The sequence below is a fragment of the Arachis hypogaea genome, chromosome 15, assembly GCF_003086295.3.
Source record: "Arachis hypogaea cultivar Tifrunner chromosome 15, arahy.Tifrunner.gnm2.J5K5, whole genome shotgun sequence".
NCBI lineage: Eukaryota > Viridiplantae > Streptophyta > Magnoliopsida > Fabales > Fabaceae > Arachis > Arachis hypogaea.
The window spans coordinates 154088784-154115885 of record NC_092050.1 but is presented as its reverse complement, the minus strand read 5'-3'; the positions used below and the strand labels follow the sequence as shown (position 1 = coordinate 154115885).

Genomic DNA, 27102 nt, shown 5'->3' with positions numbered 1-27102 from the left:
ATTAATTTCCTGCTCTTTCTGAAGAAATTGCATACAACAATGTTATATATAGCTGCTTGATTTTATTATCTACAATCCCATTATTGCAACGGAAATTAAACCAGCTGGAAAGCAATGAAATATATATAGATAGGAACAAAAATACAACAACTAATTGGCCAATTTTATTGTTCAAAATCAATGACCTTATATGAAAAGGTCTCATGGATAAGATGAGCCTTACGGATATATAGCCATCTATAACAAACTAGTCTACCAAATTCTTGTTTAAGATTTATTATTGGATCACTTTAATATGCTAAATTTACTAGATTTGATATTGTTTTTTCGGTTAACAAAGTAAGCCAATATATACATTCTCCTTTTATTATTCACTGGCAATGTGTTAAAAGAATTCTAAGGCACTTTGCTGGAATCATTAATCATGGACTAATTTTTCATCCTAGCACTAATTTTCGACTCTATGTTTATTTTCTCTAATTCAAATTGGGATTCTGATCTTAATGATAGACGCAACACTTGTGAATATTGTGTTTATTTAAGAGATAACTTTGTATCATGGTCTAGTAGAAAGCAAGAAGTTGTAAGCAGATCTAGTGTCGAAGCAGAATACAGAGGCCTAGCAGCTGTGGATTCTGAACTCATTTGGATGTAGAATTTACTTATTGAACTTCATATTCGAATACTAACACCCCCTACTATTTATTGTGACAATATCAGTGTTTTGATGATTGATGTCAATCCCATTTTGATTTTGCATGACAAAACCAAACACTTCAAGTTGAATCTTCATTTTGTAAGGAATAGAGTCAACAACAAGAACAATCTACACATAGTTTACATATCAACATTAGATCAAATTGCATATTTATTTACTAAAATTTTTATCCCTTGTTGGCCTTGAACGTTTTAGGCATAAACTCAAGATCATTGCAAGACTAATCATGAGTTTAAAAGAGGGTGACAAGGGTAAAAATCAAGAATGTGTGTCACTTTCTTAAATTTTAAGTTAACTCTCTAACGAATCAGTTTACCAAGTTCTCTTTATGTTTTTATCAACTGCTATAAATATATAGCCTATCTTTTCATGTGATGTAACCAACCTTACCTTAGTTCAATAAACAAATACTTTATACTCTCAATTACAATTTCTTACTTTAATCCTCTATTGATGATCAATTTCTTCCTCTGCTTCTAGATCCTTTCAATTTTCTTCAACTCCCATCACTTCCATCCATCAACAACAAAGACATATACAAATTAATTCAAATACTACTGAGTTTGAAGCATATATACAGAAAAAATTAATGAAGAACACACTGCTAGCATTAGTCGTCCACTCGTCCTTCTTGTTCTCATTGCCCTGAGCATTCAACCATTGCTTGGTGAAGCTGATGCTTCACCCGAACGAGTGGTTGACGCTTCTAGAAGAAGCTCCGAGTGGGATCAAATTACTATATTGTCCCTGCCATGTTCTGAGTTTAAGGTGTATTTCATATTCTATGAGCGGGATCAATAAATTACCATTGCTTAGTTTTAGGTCTTATTTTAGTTTAGTTTAAGTTAAATCCCAACCGCTCAATCGGATTATACTGAAGGCTACGATTGTGGAGAGGAGAAACAGAATCAGTTAATTCTGTTCCTAAGGTTGGTGCTGAAATAGGGAAGTTAGTTGAGCCATCAACGGCTAGTTACCTTATATAGTTAGATAGTTTAGCTAGCTTATGAGTAGTAATCAAAGTAAATTAAAGCACGTTTTATTGAGGAGTTTTACTAATACATTGATGAGTCCATTATTTGATCCATCAGAAAATTTTACTCTCTCACACAAGAAAACCGAAAAAAGAAAGAAAGAAAGAAAGGCCTAGCAAGCTGGTCTCTGCCATTGTTTTATTGGCTAATTAGAGCTTAATTAATTAATTACACTTAATTAATTAAGCCTTCTTGAACATGACCTTGAAAGTTGGAACCTGATCGCTGAGAGACAAGTGCTTGGTGCCATCAGAGTCGGTGTAAATGCCAAGAGGCCTACACAGAGTGGAGCAGTTACAAACAGAAGGACAGAAAGAGAGGTTATAGTCTTCGCCGTCCTTCTCAATCTTGAACCAGTTGGCAACGGTGTTGACGCCAGGGTTTCCGGCAACGCCGTCGGTGCTTATGAACCACACGCCGCTCAGCACCTTCAGAAGCCTCCAGACGGATGACTCCTTGCACTTTGGTGCTGACGTGGACTTGATGTTGAGATCCGTGGAAGTTAGAATAACGCCATCTTTGTTGGGAGTGGAAGGCGTGAAGGTCACTGGTGTGCCACGTGTCACTTCGAGCTTGTCTTGCAAGACGTAGATTGGACACGTGCTGTTCACGCTGCTTCCGACAGTTAAGCCACCGCCTCTGCCTCTGAGAACTGGCAGAATGAAGTATTTGACTCCGCTTCTGAGTTTCTGGCCGGTTACGTCGAGAACTGGTTCCGCTGCTGATGCTGCCATTCCTATCATCATGGCAAAGCATATCATGATTGCTATGAGTGATGATGAGGACTTCATTTTTGTTTTCAAATATTTGTGCTCTATTAATGTGGATAGGACTTAGGAGTATAATAAAAAGCGGTGTTATTAGATGTATGTGTTTTTCTGTGTTTTGAGTATGTATGTGAATAATGGAAATTGATACATCTATTTATAGTGCTTTTGGGTGGAAGTGGAACCATGTCAATTATATTCGTCAACTTGGACTATAAGGATGTTTTATTTTATTTGCATCATTGCATTCTCACTGATAAAAATTATTTTTAGTACTCATTAATATTAATTTTAAAAATAATCTCCAATATATTTATTGTTCAGATGTTTAAAAGAATGGCGGATGTAGAGGTAGGTGTAATTGTAATTGGTGAGATAGAATTTGAACCTAAATGCGAACTTTTGAGATGAGATGATCGATCGAATCGTCGATGTATTGATGGATGGGATCACCTGCAAGCCTACTCTAATATTAAATTCAGTGTCCGTATCAAAAAACAGTTAAAAAAGGTAAAGTATCTCTAAAAAAGGGGTAAGTCTTTCTTCATTTATATTTGAATAGACTTATTCTCTTAAATTTATTTGTCTAAAAATATTTACAAAATTGTCTAAATCTTTTATAGATCACGAAATAACATATGAATCACTTCTAAGGGTGAGTCAAATACCGACGAATCAGAGATCCGCAAGTGGATCCATGACCGTTGTTGGATGAACATTTACTAATAATTAAATATTAATCAATGTCGTCTTATATTTTGTTTAAAATATTTTAGTAATGATTATATAATTTTTGATAAAAAAAATAATAATTACAAAAAAATATATAATTATTATTGTAATATATAATAATAATTGTAACTATATAATTATCGTAAAATATAAGTTAAATAAAATATGTAATAATTATTATATTATTATTAATAAAAAATTATCATTAAAAATAATTTTTGTTGTAATGGGAGGGCTAACCTAATTACTAAGCAATACAGTGACATACATGGACATATGTATGCATGAGGTTTTTTTTTTTTTAAAAAAGACATCTTTGGAATAATGGTGCACGGGAAGGTCATAACATATGGACACTTAAAAAAGAATAAAAGCGGATAGAGATAAAGAATGATTTTTTATCTTTTTTTAAATAGAAAAAAATAACACCTCTTTTTTGAGAAATATTTAAATGATATTATGTTCATCTTTATTTTTAAAATATATACTCGTTTATGAGATTAAATTATCATATTTTTTAGTCTATTTAACTAAAATATTATTCAATAATTATTATAATTATAGATAAATTAATAATTATTATTTTATTGATTAAAATAATAATATTTTTATTTAAAAAATTTATTTATTTTATATTATCAAATAATAGAAATATATTTTAACTTTTTACAAAAGTATTAATTTAAATTTTTATATTCCATAATTAATGATAAAATATTAGAAATAAATAAAATTAATTACATAAATAATAAATATATATTTTATATTATTACTGGTTTATATATATATAGCTATAATAATTATTCATAAATATTTTGATGAAACAGCGTAAAGAATAAACTATTTTAGTCTTACAAATAAATATACATTTTACTAATAAAAAATATACAAAATAATATACATAAAAATAATACAAATAACATTCGCTCAGATAAAAATGTTTAAAATATCTTTTTTTAAAAATATTTTTAAGTAATTAAAATTCAATACATATAATAGATTAAACTATATTATTTTTATTAAAATTAGAGAAAAGGATAAATAAGTTCTTGACCATTGAAAAATACTTTTAAGTCCCTGACCTTCACAAAATTTGGACGGATCAGTCCCTCCATCCAAATGCCTCCGTCAGGGACTGATCCGTCCAAGTTTTGTGAAGGTCTGGGACTTAAAAGTATTTTTCAATGGTCAGGGACGAAAATGTCCGTCGGGCAAAAGGTCAGGGACCTATTTATCTTTTTCTCTTAAAATTAGATTAAATAAATTAATTTGGCCAAAAAAAATTAATAAATTATACCTTAAACCAAACTAAATTAATATTTTTTTATAAAAAATAACTAGAATATTTTTATTATAAAAAATGACTAAAATAATAATAATAATAATAATAATAATAATAATAATAATAATATTATAATATTATTATTATTATTTTAAAAATTCTAAATTTTAATCCTTTTTTTTTTATTGTAGTTATTTTTTATAAAAAAAATATTAATTTAGATCGATTCAAAATTTGGTTTATTAATTTTTTTGCCAAATCAATTTGTCTAATTTAATTTTAACAAAAATAATACAATTTAATCAATTATATATATATATATATATATATATATATATATATATATATATATTAAATTTCAGTTAATAAAAAATATCTTTAAAAAAAATTTAAACATCTTTATCTAAATATCTAATGATAACATTATTCCACCTCCAAATAATATCAATGGAATGCAGGTGTGTACTAGTGAGAAAAAAGGTTTGAGAGTGCGCAAAGGTGTTTTATACTTTTATCTGTTCTCAGAGTGCGATGGCCAACACTATCCATGTGAAAGTGTGAACTCATATGACTAGCACCATTGCACCGAACGTGCGTATGCTTTATTTTAGCAATATTATATTAGCTCAACTTATAATACATTACGAAAACGTGCCCAAATTAATATATAATATATTAATATCTGAATAATTGTGTGAATGATCGATCCATAAAATAATAATTATGAGAAGCCACTTTGCTTTACCACTTTCGATCTATAATACGCGTTGGCCAAAAAAAGAAACTTTTACCACTGATGTTAGAGACAAAAAAAAAAAAAAGAAAATTATTAGTTATTAAAATAATTAATAAATATTAAATAAAATAAATTTTAATTAATTTTTGTTAATTTATTTTAATTACTAAATATTTTCGAATTTCTACTTTATACTTACTGTTACACTTGTTAAATTTCATTTCAGCATAGTTAGATGCCCGTATTTATTGTTTTTACTTTTAATTTATCAAATTAAAAACATAATTAAGCCAATTCATCCTCAGTTAACTCATGAATAATAGAATGAAAGAGTATTATCATTTTATTTCTACCAGGGTATCTAGTAATATTGTTTTACATTATTAGATTTTATTTTGATTTATTGAAAAGAGCAGCTTTGTTTTTAGATTATTATTATTCTTTCATTTCCTTTTAACTAAATCCATTGCATATAGAAAATATATACAAATATATGTGTGAAAATAACATTACGTTAAGGAAAAAATATACACCAATTTAAGAGGCTTTCCGATTTTCCATTATAGCAAGCTCCTCCTTTAATATTTATTTTTAAAATAAATTAAAATCATATAACATGACTATCTTATCCAAAAGACGTGTGAATAGTGAATACTGAATAGTGCTTAGATGTGATATGGGCATGTAATAGCTGTCTTTTGTATCTTTCTACGGGAAAAAACAAAAATACTAATTAAGGCAAGGATTTGTCCAATATAACGTTAATTATTAGATACCCCCAAGCTCACTATATATTAAATATTCATATAATAATAACTAAAGATGGCTCCACTTTAATAGTTTAATTTATCATTTAGTCTTATTTGTTAGTAGTATTTAATTTAATGGGAAAAAAACTAATAAAAATTTAAATTAAATATTAAAATTTTATGAAAATAAAAACCAAAAAATAAGTTTACAATATATATCTAAAACAAAAAAAAATAAATTAAAAATTACAAGAATTAAAAATTTATTTAGTCCTTATATATCATCATAAGTCATAACACTTGCATGTTTAGCACCGCCAACATTATTCATTCCTTATGTCTAATTCAAATGTTTTTTTTTTTTTTTTTTTTTTTACAACCAAAGAAAGAGTAACTTATTTAGACTCCTATTTTGTTATACACTCGCTTAAAGTTAATGAGATAGATTATAGATTCAATCATTCTTAATTATTTGATTTCTCCATATATCGTTATTGATGGATATGCAAATATGATTACTTGATTTTAGAGTTAAAATTTTGTTAACAAATTTTTCCAAAAAAAAAAATGTTAATAAGGTTATTATTGCAACTTATTTTGAAACTTCGAAAGTTTTAATCATTATTTAATATATATTTTTACATTTAACATTATAATGTGTCCTTAACAACATTTGGTAAGCTAAAACCCTTGTTGGAGTAATTGGAAAATAAACTAAAATATCCATCAACTATAGTACTTTCTTTAACATCCAAACACATCCCCATTTTTTAACCGCTAGTAATATTGTAAATGCACCTTCCTAATCTTAGTAATTAAGATACAAGCAATTAGCCTATATATACATCATGCAAGTTAAAACCTTTTGTCATAGTCAAATATATATTATAATCTCGCTCTTAGATTGCTTCATATATACTATAGATTTCCCTTCGTGTTATCCACTACTATTATTTTACATCCCAATAACATATCATATGGAGTGCCATACCTCACCCCCAAAACTGGCTTTTGATTCTATGATCAATTAATAATGGTAATGAACGTGCGTGGCTTTTGATATTTTGTTTATTCAATAAAAGATACTTTTAAAATTTAAAATATATATAATTTAATTTTAATATACTATCAGTATAAAATTATTTTACAAAACATCTAATTATATAATATTATATTAATAAAAATAATTATCTTTTATATTGATAATGTAAATAATTATTTAAGAAAACGATTTTAATTGTCCGCCAGTCTAAAACGTTTTATGTCAGTGCATATATATACGGTTATGATTGAGAACTTGCACATGGAGAATAATTTTTCAAAAGCAGCAAAATATTTTTTCTGAAAGTGTGAAGTAGATGTGGCACCTTGATCTATTCGCCATTTTTATGCATATATAATAAAATACATAAAAATAACTATATCCAGATCCATAATTATTTAACGGAAAAGTGTAGGAGAATAATGTAATAGAAAACAACGTGAATAACGATTAAAAAATAGATAAATTTAAATTAAAAATTAAAATTTTAATTAATTAAATAAATAATTATTATTAAATTTAAAAATTTAAAAATATTAGGACTAACACTTAAACCTCTGTATATGATTATACATTTACATATTATACATTTTACATTTTATAATCTCTTTTAACAGTGTCGATCTCTCTCCCACAACTGTCATCGTTGCCACAAATTAAAGGTTTTGACATCGTTGTCCCCTCACTGCTGCAGGAGATTCTCTTCCAACCCAGGTAGTGACGTTGTTTTGTATCCCTCACCGGCGTCGATCTCTTCCACCTCCGTCGACTATTTCTCAACGGATGGTGCCATATTGCGATAAAAATTTACGGTGTCGCGACAGTACCAACATTTCCTCGACAAGACCACGCCACACATGCTGGATTGGTTCCTTGATCATCGCTTGTATCTACATTCTACACGTATACTTGATCGAAAATTTTTACATCGTCTCCTACGGCCTCAAAATCTACATGCTTAACCTCCTCATCAGCTTCCTTTTCTCTCAGGTTGATTCCGAACTTCAGGAACTCTACGACGATGCCACTCTCCCCATTGGAGACTCCGATGAGTTCCGTCCGTTCGTTCGCCACTTCCTTGAGTCCAAGTTTTGGTATTCAATTATGGCTAGTTCAGGATCGGATAGTCATTTTAGTAGGTATGCAGATAGTTATTTTAATAATTATGTGGATGTTTATTTGATTGGATTGGGTTTAATTATATACAAAATATACTAAATGTTCAATTCACTAGATATACGGATGATTATTTTTATCCTTAAGTGGATGGCTATTCAATTTTCAATAGGAGTGAGTGACGCCGGTGACGGTGCGTGGCAAACCAAACAACGATGGCGAGAAGGAGCCCGACGGCGCCGTTCGTTTTCAGTCTGGAGGAGAGCAACGCCAATTATAAAAGTCTTTGTTGACGAACTAGCGGTGAGGAGGATCCCAACGATAACGATGGAGTTTATTGGAGATCAAACGACGACAGCGACGATAGAGGGTTTGGGAAAAAGCTGATGTTTTGATAAATTAAGATATAATAAATGGTTAAATTTTTTTATTATTGAATAAAATTTTTTAATTGAATAATTTGGGTGGAATAATTTTTTTAACTTTATTAGATCAAATTTCCAACTCTTTATTCACGTTGTTTAAATTTTTTGTTGTGTACCTAGCTAAACCATTATTAGACTGATAAAACCATTTTCGCCAACCATTTCCTTCCCACGTTTATAAAATGTCATTAGTTAGTACGTACCTTCTAATCATGGTGGTCATCACATGATTAATATTAATTCAATTATTTTGTTTGTAGTATAACTATAGCCTATAGGAGTAATGTGCTCAAAACTGGTTTCACTGTTGTCGAGGAACAAAAAGAAAATTTCCCAAAAGGAGAAATTACTTCGGATGTAAGTTTTCAACAAATTAAATGTATAAAAAGCGTCTAAATTCTATGTTGTTCATTCCTTAAAACTTACCCAAAAGAATTAAAAAAAAAAGGAAAAGCTACCTATATTCAAATTTTATTACACTCTAATTAATTTAAGTTGATGAGTTGAGAACTTTATTTATTAAATAAAATTCTTCTCACATGAAATTCTTTTTTATTTACAAAAATCAATCCTAATTAATATGTTACATACTGATAAAAAAGTTAGTTGTTGATTAATTTTTTTAAATAACTAAAAAGAGTTAATAGTCAAATTTATTTCGATCTTATTTTGGTTTTCAAAAATTAGTCCATAATTAAAATAATTTCCTATTTACTAGAATTAGTGGCGTTAATCTTTTCCTTATCTCCATTACCGATGTGGTTAACTCTTGCTGATGTGAGTCCTTAAATAATAACATAACACATCCCTAACAATATCATATTAATACTAATTAATCAGATAAATTTATAAAACTAACTCAAATCAAACTCTAAATACTGAAATCCTAATTCAATTTTAACCATAAATAATTTTGTCACTTAACGTCAGCTATGAAGATGATAGAAAAATTAATTAATGCTACTAATTTTTGTAATTTTTAAACTATTTTAACTAATTTAATTTTTTAAAAATAAAAATAGAGATCGAAACATCTTTTTAAAATCAGTTTAATTTGAGTATTAACTGTATCTAGAAAACATTTTTCTGATTAACGGAGATGGGAAAACATGAGAAGAGGAAGGGGCACCTGATTTCTGGAGTCCCGTTCCCATTACTGGCTGCTTCCCTCACCTACCATTCTCTTTCTAGTTTCTACTCGAAAATTAAACCAAAACTCCATGCATTAATATACACATGATCAATCTTATAACATAAGAAAACATATATATCACATGACAGAGAGAGAAGAGAGAAGACTCCTGTCGTCGCTTCACACGCCAAACCTAACAAAAATAATATCCATTTGAACAACTTGATCACTACTATATATGGCTAGCCACATCACCTTGTTCCCCCCACAAAACCCTATAAATACACCATTATTTCTCATCACAACTCTCATAACACAAACACCACTTCTCTTATATCACCCTCAAAACAAAAATGAAGTCCTCATCATCAGTGATAGCAGCAATGATATGCTTTGCCATGATAATAGGCATGGCAGCATCAGCAGCGGAACCAGTTCTGGACGTAACAGGTCAGAAACTCAGAAGTGGAGTCAAATACTTCATTCTGCCAGTTCTCAGAGGCAGAGGCGGTGGCTTAACCGTCGGAAGCAGCGTGAACAGCACGTGCCCAATCTACGTCTTGCAAGACAAGCTCGAAGTGACACGTGGCACACCATTCACCTTCACGCCTTCCACTCCCAACAAAGATGGCGTTATTCTAACTTCCACGGATCTCAACATCAAGTCCACGTCAGCACCAAAGTGCAAGGAGTCATCCGTCTGGAGGCTTCTCAAGGTGCTGAGCGGCGTGTGGTTCATAAGCACCGACGGCGTTGCCGGAAACCCTGGCGTCAACACCGTTGTCAACTGGTTCAAGATTGAGAAGGACGGCAAAGATTATAACCTCTCTTTCTGTCCTTCTGTATGTAACTGCTCCACTCTGTGCAGAGCTCTTGGCATTTTCACTGATTCTGATGGCACCAAGCACTTGGCTCTCAGTGATCAGGTTCCAACTTTCAAGGTCATGTTCAAGAAGGCTTAATTAATTAAGCTATCAAACCGAATTGAGCCCAACTAAACCAATGCGAAAGAAAGAATAATAAAATCGGCTCTGAGTCTCTTCACATGTAAAAGGCTCCGCCTTGAATAAATAGTTTTACGAAGATGTTATTAGTTATCAAAATCAATTATTATGTATTTGTTTAATTTATTTTTAACATATATTTTTTATTTTAATATATATTTTATATTAATAATTAATTTTAGTAGTTGATTTTAATACATACTGTTTGATATTTTAATGTTATGCAAAATATAAATTTGTATGTTTTGTCTCGGTGTAAACAATGATGTGCATTGCCAATGAATAATAGCTCAAATGGCATAGACTCTCCAAATTTTTGTCAATGAGTAATAGCTCAAAAGGCACAAAATTGAACAAATTGATGTGTAATCAAACTCAGATCGAAATCCACCTATGTTAACTTCCCAAACCTTCTCTTTTCATTGTGGAAAATAATCAAACGGTTGGTATGCATCTTTTACAACAACACAAATTATAAACAATTCATATTTCAACTAGTATCACTATTTTGGCTCCTTTAAGTTTATACACATTTTTTGCTTCAAAGAAAGGAAAAAAGACAGAACACAGATTATATTAATACTAAAGCTACAAAAAATGGTCATACAAAAAAAAAACTTTTCAATCTCATCAAATCTAATGTGACAAAACTACTTGATGTATTACAATCAATAAATTTTCTTTTTTCTGTGATTAATTTGTATTAGAAATTGCTTTATGGAGATTCTTTAAAGCTTTTTTATACCTCAAAAATCCCATAAACCAAAATTCATACTCATCTTCAGTAACTATTTCTATGTACTTCTGCTTTAACTTGTTCACATTCTGGCTTTCATTTACTTCTCTGATCTTTTGTACTGGTATCAAAACCTGTAAATAGAACACCCTTTAATATAAATAAATCAATCAATCAATTTTTACACTATTATCTAGATTATTTCTTTATCAATAATAAGTTTATTATTGTAATTATTTTTTAATTAGAGTACATAAAGAGTACATAGTATATAAGCTGGAATAATTCAACAAATATTTTCTAAGAAAATTTTTCATTCTCTTCAATAATGAGAAAAACTTATTTCTCTTCCTGAAGGCTGCTTAGGTTTCTGAGTAGACCGCCCAAGATTCTAGGCACCTCCACCGGAAGCACCTCCAAGGAAGAGATTCAAATTGACTTCCGCCATCAGGTAAATTAGGCACCTCCACCGGAAGCACCTCCAAGGAAGAGACTCAAATTGACTTCCGCCATCAGGTAAATTATTTTTTAGTTAGAGTACATAAAGAGTATATAGTATATAAGGTGTAATAACTCAACAAATATTTTTTAAGGGGATTTTTCATTCTCATTGAGGCTGCTTACGTTTCCGAGTGGACCGCCGAAGATTCTGGACACCTCCACCGTAAGCATCTCCAAGGGAGAGACTCAAATTTAGCAGAACTTCCGTCATAAGGTAAATTATTTTTTAGTTAGAGTACATAAAGAGTACATAGTATATAAGGTGTAATAACTCAACAAATATTTTCTAAGGGGATTTTTCATTCTCTTCAACAATGAGAAAAACTTATTTCTCTCCGCTAAATTTTTACTTATGGCGGAAGTCCCGCTAAATTTGAGTCTCTCCTTTGGAGGTGCTTCCGGTGGAGGTGCCCAGAATCTCCGGTGGAGGTGTCCAGAATCTCCGGCGGTCTACTCGGAAACGTAAGCAGCCTTCAGAGAGAAATAAGTTTTTCTCATTGTTGAAGAGAATGAAAAATTCCCTTAAAAAATATTTGTTGAGTTATTACACCTTATATACTATGTACTTTTTATGTACTCTAACTAAAAAATAATTACAATAGTAAGCCTATTATTGATAAAGAAATAATCTAAGTAACATACACAAAATTTTCTATATTTTTTAGTTTTAACTGTATGAAGACTTTACCTTGTAAGGTGCACTAACTAACTCTCCAGATGAAGAAGAAAAAGTTATGTGATTTTCACTGCAAAATGCAACCTTTTTGGTGGAAACAAATAGAACCCCAGCAATAGGACCAGCTGTGGTGTATAAATAGCACTGAGAAGCCTTCAAGAGTTTCTCATCTTCTTGCATCCCAAAAATGTACTTAAAAATGTTCCCTCTCCCACCTTTTTGTATAATCTTTTTTCCCAAATTCAACTTTCCCTTTAAAGTCTCAGATAGTTTTGAACCAAGTTTTACTGCGATTCCACATAACATATTATATGAAAAGTTTATGGTCAAATGCTAAATAGAAGATATCTTCGCTTATCATAACACTCTTTTTGGGACAAAGAACTGACTCGCTCCCTCTATCATTGGAAAGGATCGATCTAGGACTACCTCATCCAATGACGAGGGAAAGGAGTCAGCTCAGTAAACAAGAAAGAGTAAATTAAGTGCATATGAATTACCATGTTCATGAATTCTAGATGCAAAACTGCTGCCTTTTTTTCTTGTGCCACTCTCTACACTTTCTTTGTCTGCAATTTGAAAATGAAAGAGAACCCAATCAATTGATCAATTTGATGGTGAGTATTTATTGATGTGATGAGGGTTACCAAGGAATAATGATAGTTGATTCTTACTTGTTATGGTGGATTCAAAGCTATCGTCAGAGTTGGAACTTGAAAAGCATTTCCTAGGAGAGGTACCAAAGGACTTCATCATGAGTGAGTGAAAACAAATCTCAAACACCTAATATGCAAGTTTGAATAATTCTTAAAAATATAACACAGATTATATTTGCTATATTCTTGTTACAGCCGTCCAAGGTAATATCTGATTAAAGGGGTTTGAAAAAACCAAAGTCTGAAATTATAAATATTATTAACACAGAAATCATTGTCATTGAAAACTACTAAGATCACAAAGCATAAGAATAAAATATTTACTATATGCTTCTAGTAAGACAAAAAAAAAATATAAAAAAAAAATATAGGTAGACAATAAAAATGTCATCTTAATTCTTGAAATATGAAGTCTTGTTACTGACAAATAACAAGGTTGAATTATAAGCCGAAGGTGTGAAAGCCAATTTATTTTTTTCAAATAAAAAAAATTTGGCCAACTTTTTGGTCTTGGTTTTGATTAATTTTTCAATGTTTAGTTGATCTAATAATGCTGACTATCATAATCATGGACTTCTGCGATAAACAATAAGTTTCCTGCATTGAGAAAAAGAGAACATTCAAAATCTAGAAAGAAAGAAAGAAAAAAAATAAATGCTTGAATTTTTCCTACCACGTAAATTTCATGGAAGACACATCCAGTTATACGCATTCAGATTGAAAATTTTGTTACATTCAAACTTCAATTTATAATCACTCCAATACTTAGATAGAATGGCCCCTGTATATCTTGGATCAAAATCCTCTAAAATAAAGAGATTAATAAAAAAATAAGATTAGAATTAATTATTTTGAAATTAAGATAATAATAAAATTCATATATAATAAAAATTATAAATTTAATAATAATTAATTTTATTTAATCACTTTTTAATTTCCTCAATTTAAAAAAAAATTTCTCTTATCTTCAAAGTTCAATCTAGTCATTCTAAATAAAATGTAGTCAACTTAAGAAAATCATATATATTTTCATTCCTTATTTGGCGGTTGATGAATCTAGAACCCATTATAACGGAGGAGAAAATATTCAAAGCATTGAATATTCATTTTAATTTTATATTTTTTTATGATGATTAATTAATGTTGAAAGCTGTTGCTTTGAAACAAAAAAAATAAAAAATTAAAGTTAACTTTGATAGATATTGTAACACACAAGAGCTTGTCAAAATATGAATAAATATAAATATAAAAATATATAAATATGGGCGATTCACTTAAATAAATTGTTTCACCCTCAATATTACGCAAATACATTGATTCACGTATCTATATAAACTGCTATTGGCAGTAGCGGTTTACAGGTGAACAGAAACCGCTACAACCAGCCGCAGTTTACGTGCAAAATGGGTTGGTCATAAACCGCTGGTACCTGCCGCGGTTTATGTGTGTTCGTGTGTGATAGTAAACCGCTAGAGCCTATAGCGGTTTACGTTAAGCATGTCTGAATGGGACTGCCTATATAAACCATGGAGGGGCCAAATATGGAGAGGTAGAGTGTTATTCACAAATGGAGGGGGAGGATAGTTTTGTAGCTTTGGTTCACTGCTCTGGAAAAATTCAAAAGAGCAAAAGGCATGGTGTGAAATTCACAGATAGAGAACCACTTAGTATTTTTATCCGATCGTCGAGTACATTGGCAGAGATTAAGCTAAGCATATTACGGAAGCTCGGTACCTGTGGGACAAAGTGGGTAAAAAAGTTATTTTACAAGATTCCTATTGCCGTTGTGTCAACTGGTGTGAGATATGAGACTTTCGTGATAGGGTCGGATGAAGACCTGCAGGTCTTGTTTCACTGCAGGCGTAGTTTTCTAGAGGTGAGGATACCTGAGCTGCTTGCGAAGTTGGAAGATGGTGTGGAGAGCTCTGGAGCATCGGCACCGAATCCTCAGTCGACCACAGTCGGTGGTGCCTCGACATCGATGCATGTGGTAGCAGCGGCAGTTCCGATTCCTGAGCCCGAACATGCTGGGGCTGTTCATGCATGTGTGGCTCCTGTTGTGCCTGATTTTGAGTTTGATGCCGGACCGGATCGAGTTGAGAATGCGCTGTGTGACGATGATTCGGATGAGGAGCCGGTCGATATTGGTGGGGACAGTGATGATGATATTCCAAGAGGTACACGTACAACCCATGGAGGTTCCGGTTCTGGAACACAAGAGTACCCTCCCCACCTGTCGTCTTTGAACTTGGAAGCCATCGGCCAACACCAGAATGTAGAGGCAACATTCGATGGGCAGGGGATGCATGATGGGACACCTTTGACTGAATTTCAGATTGGCCAATCGTTCCAGAGTAAGGAGAAAGCCGTGCTGAGCGTAAAAGATTACAGCATTCGGCGTAGAGTTGAGTACAAGGTTATGGAGTCAGACAATCTGAAATACCAAGGGAGATGCAAGGAGTTTGGTAACGGGTGCACGTGGTTGATTCGGATAGTCATGCGGAAAAGGAAGACCACATGGGAAGTTAGGAGGTACAACGGACCACACACGTGTATGGCCACATCGATATCGAGCGACCACAAGCAGCTTGATTATCATGTCATCTGTGCGAGAATCTTTCCATTGGTTAGAGCTGATGCGTCGGTGTCGATTAAGGTGTTGCAAGAGGCAACGGAGGCGACATATGGATTCAGGCCTAGTTATCGGAAGGTGTGGTTGGCGAAGCAGAAGGCAGTAGTGCAGATATATGGCGATTGGGAGGAGTCATATGCGGACCTGCCACGCTGGATCATTGGGGTCACATCCACCATGGATGGTTTTGTTGCTCTGCTGAAGACCTCCCCGGTTAGAGTGGGTGACCTGGTTGATGAAGATAAAGTCTACTTTCATCGCATGTTTTGGACATTCCCTCCATGTATTGAGGCATTCTGCCACTGTAAGCCGCTTGTAAGCATCGACTGAACACACCTGTATGGTAAGTATGGCAGGACATTGTTGTTGGCGATTGCTCAGGATGGTAACTCGAATATTTTGCCTGTTGCGTTTGCACTCGTGAAGGGGGAAAATGCAGAGTCTTGGTCATACTTTCTATCCAATCTTAGAAGACATGTTACTCCATAGCAAGGTATTGTCGTGATCTCTGATAGACACAACGGCATCAAGGCTGCACTGGAGTCTCCCGATAGTGGTTGGCGACCTCCCCATGCTTATCGGGCATTTTGTATTCGGCATGTTGCTGCAAATTTTGCCCTTACTTTCAAGGGACAGGATGCGAGGAGGTGGCTGGTAAATGCCGCTTATGCAAAGACAGAAGCAGAATTTGACTATTGGTTTGATATAATGAGGACAGAGAACCCGACCATGTGCGACTGGGCAAACAGGATGGAGTATGAGAGGTGGACACAGCACAAGGATGGGGGGAGACAATATGGTCACATGACGACCAACATTTCTGAGTGTGTGAACTCTGTTTTGAAGGGCACAAGAAATCTACCAGTGACGTCCTTGGTTAAGTCGACCTATCTCTGGCTGGCGGAGTTGTTTGTTGTCCGGGGGCAGACGGCAGAGGCACAATTAGGGTCCGGGCACCGGTATTCGCAGGCACTAGTTAAGGCCATTGAGCGGAACTTGAAGGATTTGAGGTGCTTCACCGTGACTGTGTTCAATAGGCATCAACTTGACTATACAGTGGCTGAGACTACCCCCACGGGCAAATTCTCGTTGGGTAGCTATCGGGTTTCTCTAAGGGATCGCACCTGCGACTGTGGATACTTCCAGGCGCTGCACTACCCCTGTTGCCATGCCCTGGGATCCACGAATGCTGCCCCTAGGCTAAGGAACCGATGAGCCTCGCGATACCACCAATCTAAGTAATCAGCAGAGGGATCGGGATCTGCCACTCGCTCAATAGCAATGACTGCATCAAGTCTGTTCCCCCAGTGTAAATGCCAGACCTGATAGTAATGGGGGAACCACCTATCTCCTCCCCTCCTGTCCTTAGCATGCAGCCAGTCTACGTTCAAAGCAACCTCGGGGATATGCTGCACTCCACCCAGCTGTGGGACAACCTTGTCAACCTGATGCCACTCGATGACTGCAAAGTATATCAAAGTAGTGACCGCTCGCCATATGCGACTATGCTCCTCTGTAAGTATCTCCGGATGGACTACGGCAAGTACATCAAGCGCGGAGTAGGACTCCCATACAATCTGAAAATTCAGAACTCATCAGACATTACCACAACAAGTATATATCTAGTCACCACTCGATAGCAAACCAGAAACGAAACCTTAACTAGTATAATACTTACATCACGAGCGGTCAAGCGATCCAATGTAAGTCGATAGCTTAAGACCCTCTGTTCCTTGCCATCGTTCGGAGGTAAGTAGGCAGACCACCTAAATGTAAATCATATGAGCCACAAACTTAAAAAACCGCCCATGAAATTTTTAAGCATTAAAAAAATATAACCCATACCTGGATGCCAGCGGAAAAGAGAAAACCTCAAACCCGGACGGCCTCAAAGACGGAAACCACCAGAATATCCAACTCTGCAGCAACTGGAGGGGACCCGCAAGGTTAGTCACATTTCTGTTCGCTACCCGACACATGCATCGGTACAACCAAGCCAAAGCGGCCGACCCCCAGCTATACCTCCCCATGTCATCAAGGTTTGCCACAAATGGCAACCACCGTATATGTACCCGGTTCGCACTCTTGTCCCCAAATAACTGACTGGATAACAATATCATGATGTAGGCACGTGCGTAGATGCGGACAGTCTCCTCGGTCGCATCTGGTGGTAGCACCCTAAACCTCTCGTGGAACCATGTATAGTGTACCGTCATCTGCTTGACCTTATTCGGTGGAGGCCGCTCACCGAATAGGTCCTCAAACCACTCCCAAGCTGGTCGGCCACCCTCCATGTATTTCTCAAACTCACCAAGGCAACCACTCACAGCCTCCCCATCCACAGGCAGCCCTAGCTGAAATGCCACGTCTTGCAATGTCACTGTGCACTCTCCGAAAGGCATATGGAACGTGTACGTCTCAGGACGCCACCTCTCAACGAACGCACTAACCAATGGCTCATCCAACCAGAATCATTGGCTGTTTAGCCTGGCCAAATGGTACAATCCAACCCTCTCTAAATACGGGATGATCCTTTCATGCATTGGCATATTCTGTTGCCGTCTCACACTGTATATACACCTAGTGGGCTGCACAAAACATGAAAGAAATACAGGGTCCAATTAAATTCTTCTATCCAATAAAAAATTCTCCTATCTAACAATAACAAATATCTTAAACCATCAACAAATAATGAACTGGTAAACAAATTAATCTATGAACCCTATAACTAAGCTGTCAAAAACCTTGTCAGCTTCAAATTATAGAAACTAATTACAATAGTAAAAATAACAACACACATACTTGAATAAATAACAGCCAGAATTATAAAAATATTATAAAAGTTTAAAATAAAAAACTTCATATCATACAAATACACTAACCGAACTAAAATAAATTACGAACGTCAAATGTCTCTTTCCCTAACCTAAACCAACAACATGTAAAATAACATTCATTGAAGGGAACTAAATTCAGCTAACTAGTCATATTTATAACTTAACAAGAAAAATTCAACACACTGACCCAAACCAATTAAACTAACATCCTAGCATGCGAAGCCTAATTCCAAACTAGAGGGATTAATCTATAAATTCTAGTACGTCTACCTTACATACCATTTTTCTAACTAACAAATGCTAAGCCTAAAAAAAAAATAATTATTAACTAACCTCGTCACCAATAGAATCGGCAATATGCGCAACACCGTTCAGTCGATACAAGTTCCTTCTGTCTGCCATGATAACTCGCCGGAGGTCGCCGCTGAGATACCTCGGACCCGCTCTCAACTTGCTCTGACCTCTCTCTAGAATTTTCTCTCTCTAAAAAACCTCACAAACCCTCTAAATGAATAATCTGCGGCTACCACCACGGTTTATATAGGCAGCCATCCTACACGTAAACCGCTATAGGCTCTAGCGGTTTACGCACGCACACCAACACACATAAACCGCTGCTGCCAGCAGCGGTTTATGACCAACACATATTAAATGTAGACCGCAGCAGGTACCAGCGGTTTATGTTCACCTGTAAACCGCTACTGCCAGTAGCGGTTTATATAGATACGTGAATCAATGTATTTGCGTATTGGATTTGAAAACAATGTATTTGCGTAATATTGAGAGTGAAACAATTTAATTAAGTAAATTGCCCTATATATATATATATATATAAATATTTTTTATTTATTAATATTAATTCTTAGAGAGTACTATTTTTAATTATAAAATATAAAATAATATATGAAAATAATCAGATTTTTGTTTAAAAAAATAAAAATATTGTTGTAGTTAATTTTGTTAAAGATATATTATTATAATACAAATTTTTTTTATTTAACTGCGTTACTAACAGCATTTCTGCCAATTTCTGTCAATTCTGATTTATAACGGTATTTAATGGAAGTGTCTTTGTGAATGTGTCTAATAAAAATATTTTTTTAGGGCTGTGTCTAATAGAAGTATCTTTATAGATGTATTTCCTTAATGTGTCTCTTTATACATGTGTTTAAAATATAATAATTAATTATTGTTGGTAATAAGTTGGCAGATAGTATATTGGTATCCTATACTTTTCTTTTTATTAAACCCCGGAGAAGATGCTCAGGAGTCAGGACCCTCAACATGTACAAAGTAGTCTCGAAAAACTGGCCGTAGATCGAATCCATTTTCTCCTTCGAATCAACCGCCAACGTCCGTACGCAGGCGGTTACTTCCTTGGCGTGAAGCTTGGCGACGATGTGAGGACAATGCTATCGGACTTCGAATCGGCGATTCAGAAGGAACCGTGCAAGACAACGGCTCCCGGCGGTGGAGTACACCTGATCACGCGCTACGTGTTGAACTACATCTCTCTCTTAGCCGATTACAGTAGTGTCCTCATTGACATAATCGCCGATTATCCATTGTCTCCGTTTCCAGAATATTTCTACCGAAGCCTAATCCACGAGGATAGCACGTCATTGTCCTTGATGTTCAGGAGTCTTGGTACTTCCTCTATGGGAGGATATATATATTTTTTTACTGTAATAGAAGACAAAAGTAAATTTATATAGTTGTTTTTAATGAAATCAAAGGCTGAAGTCTCTTCTCTTGTGCAAAATTTTGTGAAATTAGTTAATACTCAGTTTAATATCAAAGTAAAAAAATTAGGATAGATAATGGTGCAGAATTCAAACTGACTTCTTTCTACAATTCAAATGGAATCTTGCATCAAACAATTTGTGTTGAGACATTTCAATAAAATGGCATTGTAAAACGTAAATATCATCAACATATACTTGAAGTAATTAGAGTTCTAATGTTTCGCTTTGCCATGCCAAGTTGTTTTTGGAATTATGCGGCTGCACAAGCAGTCCACATAATTAATGGGATTTCAAGCGCTTTGTTACAAAATCACTCTTCCTATCAAATTTTAAAGAACAAATTGTCAAAAATTGATTATTTGAGAGTTTTCAGATGCTTGGCATATACCTCTACACTCACTACTCATAGGACAAAGCTTGATAACAGAGAACGCAAGTATGTGCATATTGGTCATAAACCGAGTGTAAAAGGTTACATACTCTATGATTTGTCAAATAGAAAATTTTTTGTGTTAAAAAATGTGATTTTTTATGAGAATGTATTGCCATATCAGACGTTTCACTTTTCTACTCATGATTCCGTCACTCAAACAAATTTCACACCACCACAATGCTCTACACACACATTCATTGACCTATTTGATATAGGCATTTCATCTGACCATAGCATTGCTTCATAAAAATATCACACTTGAACAATAATCAATTGCATATTCATCATAACTTTGCTGAATTACATGGACCAATTGCTGAGCTCATGTCCGAAGGCATAGATACTGATGCATCAGAATTTGATTGCACACATTCATCACATCATGAGAAAGTACGAAAAATTAGAAGATCAGATAGAATAAGAAGGCCTCCCTCCTATTTAAAAGATTTTCATTGCATGCTTGTTACTGCACACGGGAATTCCCTATCTTTCACTGAGAATATTTTAAAAATAATTCTGCATTCCCTGTCAAATCTGCATTTGCATTAGTTGTATCCATGCATATAGAATCAAAAACCTATGATGAAGCTATTGTGGATCCTAATTGAAAGGAGGCTGTTAACAATGAATTTTTTGCTTTGGAGAACAATAAAACTTGGACACTCACTAAACTTTCTGCTGGTAAAATAGCTGTGGGTTGTAAATGGATGTTTAAGCTCAAGCTTCACCCTGATGATACCGTATAAAGGTATAAAGCGAGGCTCATGGAACAGGGATTCTCTCAAACTCAAGGTATAGACTACAGGGACACTTTCACTCCAATTGTGAAGATGAATACCTTTTGGATTGTTATGTTCATTGCTGTTGTCAAGGGTTGGTATTTTCATCAATTAGACGTAAATACAGCTTTTTTGCATAGTGATTTAGATGAGACAATTTACATGAGGCCACTCCTTGGGTTACTACTTCCAGAACCTGGTTTACTTTGCCGTCTTGATCATTATCTCTATGGTTTGAACGAAGCAAGCAGACAATAGAATATCAAGCTTGCTGCCTCGCTTGTTGCTGCTAGCTACACCCAATCTAAACATGACTATAACATGTTTACTAAGTGCTCTCCATATGGGTTTACAATCATTCTTGTCTATGTTGATAACCTTGTGTTCGCTGGGGATGATTTGAATGAAATCTCTCGGATGAAAGGGTATTTACATGATCTATACAAAATTAAAGATCTGAGTGAACTCAAGTATTTTCTTGGTATGGAAGTCACTCGAAGCAAAAGGGGGATTACTGTGTGCCAGCACAAGTATTGACTCGATCTCCTCCAGGACTATGGGATGATGACAGCAAAGCCAGCTTCAACCCCTATTGACTATACATCACCCTTATCAAAATAGGGACTCTATTCACATCAAATTCAGAATATAGAAGAATTATTGGATGCCTATTTTATCTCACAAACACAAAACCTGAAATCTGCTACACGGTTTGAAAGTTAAGTCAATTTCTGGATTGTGCTACGGACAAGCATTTTGAGACTGCACTAAGGGCCCTAAGATACTTAAGGGGAGCTCCAGCAAAGGGATTGTTCTTCTCAGCCAACACAGACCTCACTCCATCCGGATTTTCAGATAATGATTGGGGGACATGTCCAGATTTAAGGAAGTCAGTCACGAGTTACTGTTTTTTCTTAGGAACATCAATCATCTCTTGGAAGAGCAAGAAGCAGAACACAATTGCAGCATTATCTTGTGAAGAAGAATATAGGGTATTAGCCTCAGCAACAAGATAGACACAGTGACTTACTTACATGCTGAATGAACTTCGGGTAAAATAAGAGAAGCCGGTGATTATATATTGTGATAGCCAATCTGCTCCATATATAGCAGTAAATCCGGTTTATCATGAGAGAACAAAATCTTAAGGTAGATTGTCACATTGTGAGGAATAAATGGCAAGAAGGGGTGACTAAACTGCTGCCGATTTCAAGTGGTGAGCAACAGATATTTTAACTAAAGTCTTAGCTCCAAGACCATTTCGAGCGTGTGAAGCCAAACTTGGATTGTCATATTTATATGGTCCAAGTTTGAGAGCGGGTGCTACTTAAGTGGAAGACTAATGATGGTAAGTTATGCAGCAGGTAGCTGGTGATAATGTATGATAAGTAGATCAGTTAGAAATTAGTTAGATGTTGCATGTAGGAAGGTGCTAAAATTAATTATGAAAAATTATTATGGCTGGTTACTTAGTTAGCAGATAGCTTAATCAAATTATATAGGAAAAAGTATATATAGTAGCTTGTTAGTTGTAATTAGCACTGTGAATTTCATTTTATGAGATGAAAAATCTAATTAGTAGTGTTTTTCACTATTTTCTCTTTGAACTTCCAACTTCTTCTCTGCTTCACTAGTTTTATCATTTTCTTTAATTTCGTTCTATTTCTTCTTTTCTCTTCACACCTAAACTCATACAACAGAGTTGATAAGAGTGCTTTGTCTTTGCCACATAACTCTTCACGATCATCAACTTCAGAGTGAATTGCATGGCTGATCCTCGTGGTTGCTCCTCGGTGAAGGGTGGATGGCAAAACATGAAGCGAAGACGAAGGAATACGTAGTCAAATACGAGCGCATTGGGTGGAACAGTGTGCTCACTTCGTTGCCGGAGGCGCGGCGGAGATCACAGTAGAGGAAACTAAGGCATGCTTCGTTAGCTTCATCGCAACAATGTTTTTAATATATTTTTAACAAAAAATCTAGTTATTTTCATGTAATATAAAATAATTTAAAAATATTTATATTATTTTATTTTATATTTTGTAAATAAAAATAATACTGCATAACCATTAATATTAATAAATAAAAAATATTTTTTATATATTTATATGCTTTATATTTATTTATTTTAAAATTAAAAATTATTCTTATTATTTTTAAAATATTATATATTAAAATATATTTATATATGTATGCACTAATATATTTTATATTTATAAAATTTATCAATAATTTTTTTTTATAACATATTTTAATTTTCATTTAATAAAATCTAATAATTTATTAAAAAGTCACACATCTAATGCGCACAAAATTGCTGAACTCATTTTAGACCCACCCCATAATTAGAGTAGAATCAATATATGGAGGTAAAATTAACGTTAAAAATTTATTAGGATACATGTGATGACCAAATAATTTTACCAAAAAAAGTTCATACAATTACAATATAATATTAATGATTTTTGCTAACAAATGTCCAGTTACATGTTAAATGGTGTAGTAGTATAGATTTCTTAATTTTTGGTAAACGAGCAATCAAAACAAATATTGGAACTCCACCACTCGTAGAATAGAGCATTGTGATATGTATGCTCTAGAAAATGAAACCAGTAACAGAGGAAAGAATAGTCTCTAGGGCGAAAAGGAAGGAAGAGTTTTACAACACAGATGAATCACTTTCTCAAAAGCATATGTAACATACAAATTAAACAAATAAAAGAAGCTAAAGATTATTCAATAAGCAATCAAGTAGAAGTAACATGATTAAACATTATGTCACTGTTTGCGCAAAGGTATCTTTATGATTGCTAAAACTAATTTTAATAGTTTAATATGTTTAACTAAATTTTTTATTTTTTGTTTTTTATGGTATTTTTTAGTTTAGCATATTAATGACTAATTTATTATGAATATAAATTCTATTTAAAAGTTTAACATTAAATAATAAATTATTGTATACATAAAATAAAATTTAAATTATTAATCACTTACTTAAACAAATTAATAAGTTAATAATAACTAGATCAACCCAATTACTAATTAACATAATGCATATCTACATTTTAGTAATTATGATCATTATGACATTGTTGTTAGTGTTGTAAGTGTAAGAAGTGTTAAAGTTAGTCCCACATAAAAAAAAACATGGAAGAGTGATGAGTTTATAAGATGAGAGACTCATTAACTTGACACCTTAAGATTTTGAGTTGAATGTGGTGTCTTCTCATCTTATGTTCTCTCCAATGGTCAAGAGCTCCCCATGGTGGCCCCAACAATTGTAGCCACGTTATGATTCCACAAATTGGCCAAAAGTTTAACATATCATTATTCATATAGCAAGAAGATTTACGGGATAAATTCAAAGGCAAATAACAGGCTATGTTTATTTAATATTTCTTAAATAAATAACTCTTTTTTGTATAATTATTATACGATGAAGATTTTAAAAATATATTTACATTATATATATGTATATATTAATACAAATAGTTTTTTATTATTGTTATATGTACAAATAGTATTTTTGTAATTAAGTTTAATTAAATTGGCATAAGTTTAATAAAAATTAACTTGTGTGTCAGTGTGTGCATTCTCACTTCTTCTTATTCATATTTTTTTATAGTACAGAATTTTTTTACACATAGTACAAAAATTTATAACATAAAAATTTTTGTATATAACATAATTTTATCGATATATCATAAAAATTTGTACACATAGCATATAAACTCATTGATATAATATAAAAAATTTTTGCATATAACTCAAAAAATTTTGCTATAAAACTCAGAAATTACTTATACTACTATGTTGTTCTGGATTTTGTGTTGCATGCCAAAATTTTTGTGATTAATAATTTTGTTGCATAGCTCAAAAATTATTTTTAATGTCGATGTTCTAATTTTTTGCTATGCAACAAAATTTACGTGCTGAATAATTTTGCTATATATAAGAGGAGAAGAAGACGATAAAGATTATAACGATAACGATGAAATAAGAAAGAAAAAGAAAAAATAAAAAATCAAACGAAAGGAGAAAGAGGCAAAGATGATGATGAAGAAGGAAAAAAAAATATAATTCCACTTAATCTAAAAATTACTTGGTCCCCTAATATTATTTTTTAATTTTTTTAGACATTGATTGTATAATAACTTGAATAAAAGAAATGCTCATATCTAATATTATTGAGCATTGCATGATTTCTCTCATGTGGATATGACTGAAATTGTGCATTTACGTGTCTCTTAGTATTTAGGTGAATGCCCATACCATACTGTCCAATCTGTGTTGTGCATGTTTCTCACGTGTCTAACAGAATTGTTAGATATTCATGTGAAAAAAACACAACGTTAATTTTGATTGTTTAATAATTAATATACCGGAAAAGTCTAGGGGCCAGCAGTTTTGTTGATTTTTGGCCAGCAGAAAAAAGTGAATCATTGGATGAAATCTCACACCAATCTCACACCATTAGATCATCATTGATGGCTATTTGATGGCTACCAATCACAAAAGTTACTGGCCCCTAGCATTGTTCTTAATATACCTAACCCTTCAATTAATACGTGGGTTACATTATATTGTTTTCTTATTTCAACTATATATAGTTTAATTTAGCGTTTATTAATTTAAGGATCTTTGTTTTTTTCTTTTTGATTTCTTCTGGAAAAATTGAACTTCAAGCAATGCAAAATATTGTGATGCGTGGTTCACCCATAAGCCATAATTTAAGGACATTATTTCTGCTTCCACTGCCATGCATTATGGCACTACCTACCAATTATTCGTACCACTAGAATATCCATAGGAATCGAATTTATTTCACTCTAGTTTTAGATATCATGCATATTCCTTTGCATTTTTATTTTTAATATTTATTTTTTAAAATTAGAAAAAAAGAATAATAAAAATGAGAATTGTATTTCATTTTTATCTTTATAAATATATGTTAAGTTTATTTTTTAACTAAACCCATCCTATTAACACACATATGAATGTTACTAATTAAAAAAGTTTTTATAAAAAAATATAAAATCTAAATTTTAAGATTAATATGTCTAATATCATATTGTGCCGCAATCTAATACCATATTTTGAGCTGATATTTTTAAATATTATTTAATTATTAACTAAAAATAATAAATTGTACTCATCTATAGTATTATCTTTTGTGTACTCATCTATTTTTATCATCTAAACTAAAACTAATAAAAATCCAATCAGATATGCATTAATTCGTAATTAAAAATACACAAAAAGGAACATTTTATCCAAAAGAAATTAGTTGCTCATAAGGTAATTTTACTCAAAAATCAATGAAAATTCAAATTTACGTGAATTATTGATCAAACTAATTTGTTATTAGTT

The 27102-nt window shown here is 33.0% G+C and overlaps 4 protein-coding genes across 4 annotated transcripts; 1 reads left to right on the top strand and 3 right to left on the bottom strand.

The window, feature by feature from the left end:
* Nucleotides 1-1741: 1741 nt before the first annotated feature.
* On the bottom strand, nucleotides 1742-2695 carry LOC112751516 (kunitz trypsin inhibitor 5). Its single transcript, XM_025800675.3, has one exon. The coding sequence runs from the start codon at nucleotides 2541-2543 to the stop codon at nucleotides 1935-1937; it is 609 nt and encodes a 202-aa protein (XP_025656460.1). The 5' UTR covers nucleotides 2544-2695; the 3' UTR covers nucleotides 1742-1934.
* Nucleotides 2696-9687: 6992 nt separating this feature from the next.
* LOC112751514 (kunitz trypsin inhibitor 5-like) lies at nucleotides 9688-10934 on the top strand. The gene has a single exon (XM_025800673.3). It carries the CDS (start codon nucleotides 10087-10089, stop codon nucleotides 10693-10695), a length of 609 nt encoding a protein of 202 aa, XP_025656458.1. The 5' UTR covers nucleotides 9688-10086; the 3' UTR covers nucleotides 10696-10934.
* LOC112751515 (putative GEM-like protein 8) lies at nucleotides 10044-13678 on the bottom strand. Its single transcript, XM_025800674.3, has 4 exons — nucleotides 13325-13678; nucleotides 13151-13219; nucleotides 12663-12937; nucleotides 10044-11607 (listed from the first exon to the last, which is right to left on the bottom strand). The coding sequence occupies exons 1-4, from the start codon at nucleotides 13404-13406 to the stop codon at nucleotides 11431-11433; spliced, it is 603 nt and encodes a 200-aa protein (XP_025656459.1). The 5' UTR covers nucleotides 13407-13678; the 3' UTR covers nucleotides 10044-11430.
* A 3414-nt stretch (nucleotides 13679-17092) lies between these two features.
* LOC140179439 (serine/threonine-protein phosphatase 7 long form homolog) lies at nucleotides 17093-18340 on the bottom strand. Its single transcript, XM_072218324.1, has 3 exons — nucleotides 17784-18340; nucleotides 17617-17704; nucleotides 17093-17515 (listed from the first exon to the last, which is right to left on the bottom strand). Exons 1-3 carry the CDS (start codon nucleotides 18338-18340, stop codon nucleotides 17093-17095), a joined length of 1068 nt encoding a protein of 355 aa, XP_072074425.1.
* Nucleotides 18341-27102: the final 8762 nt, after the last annotated feature.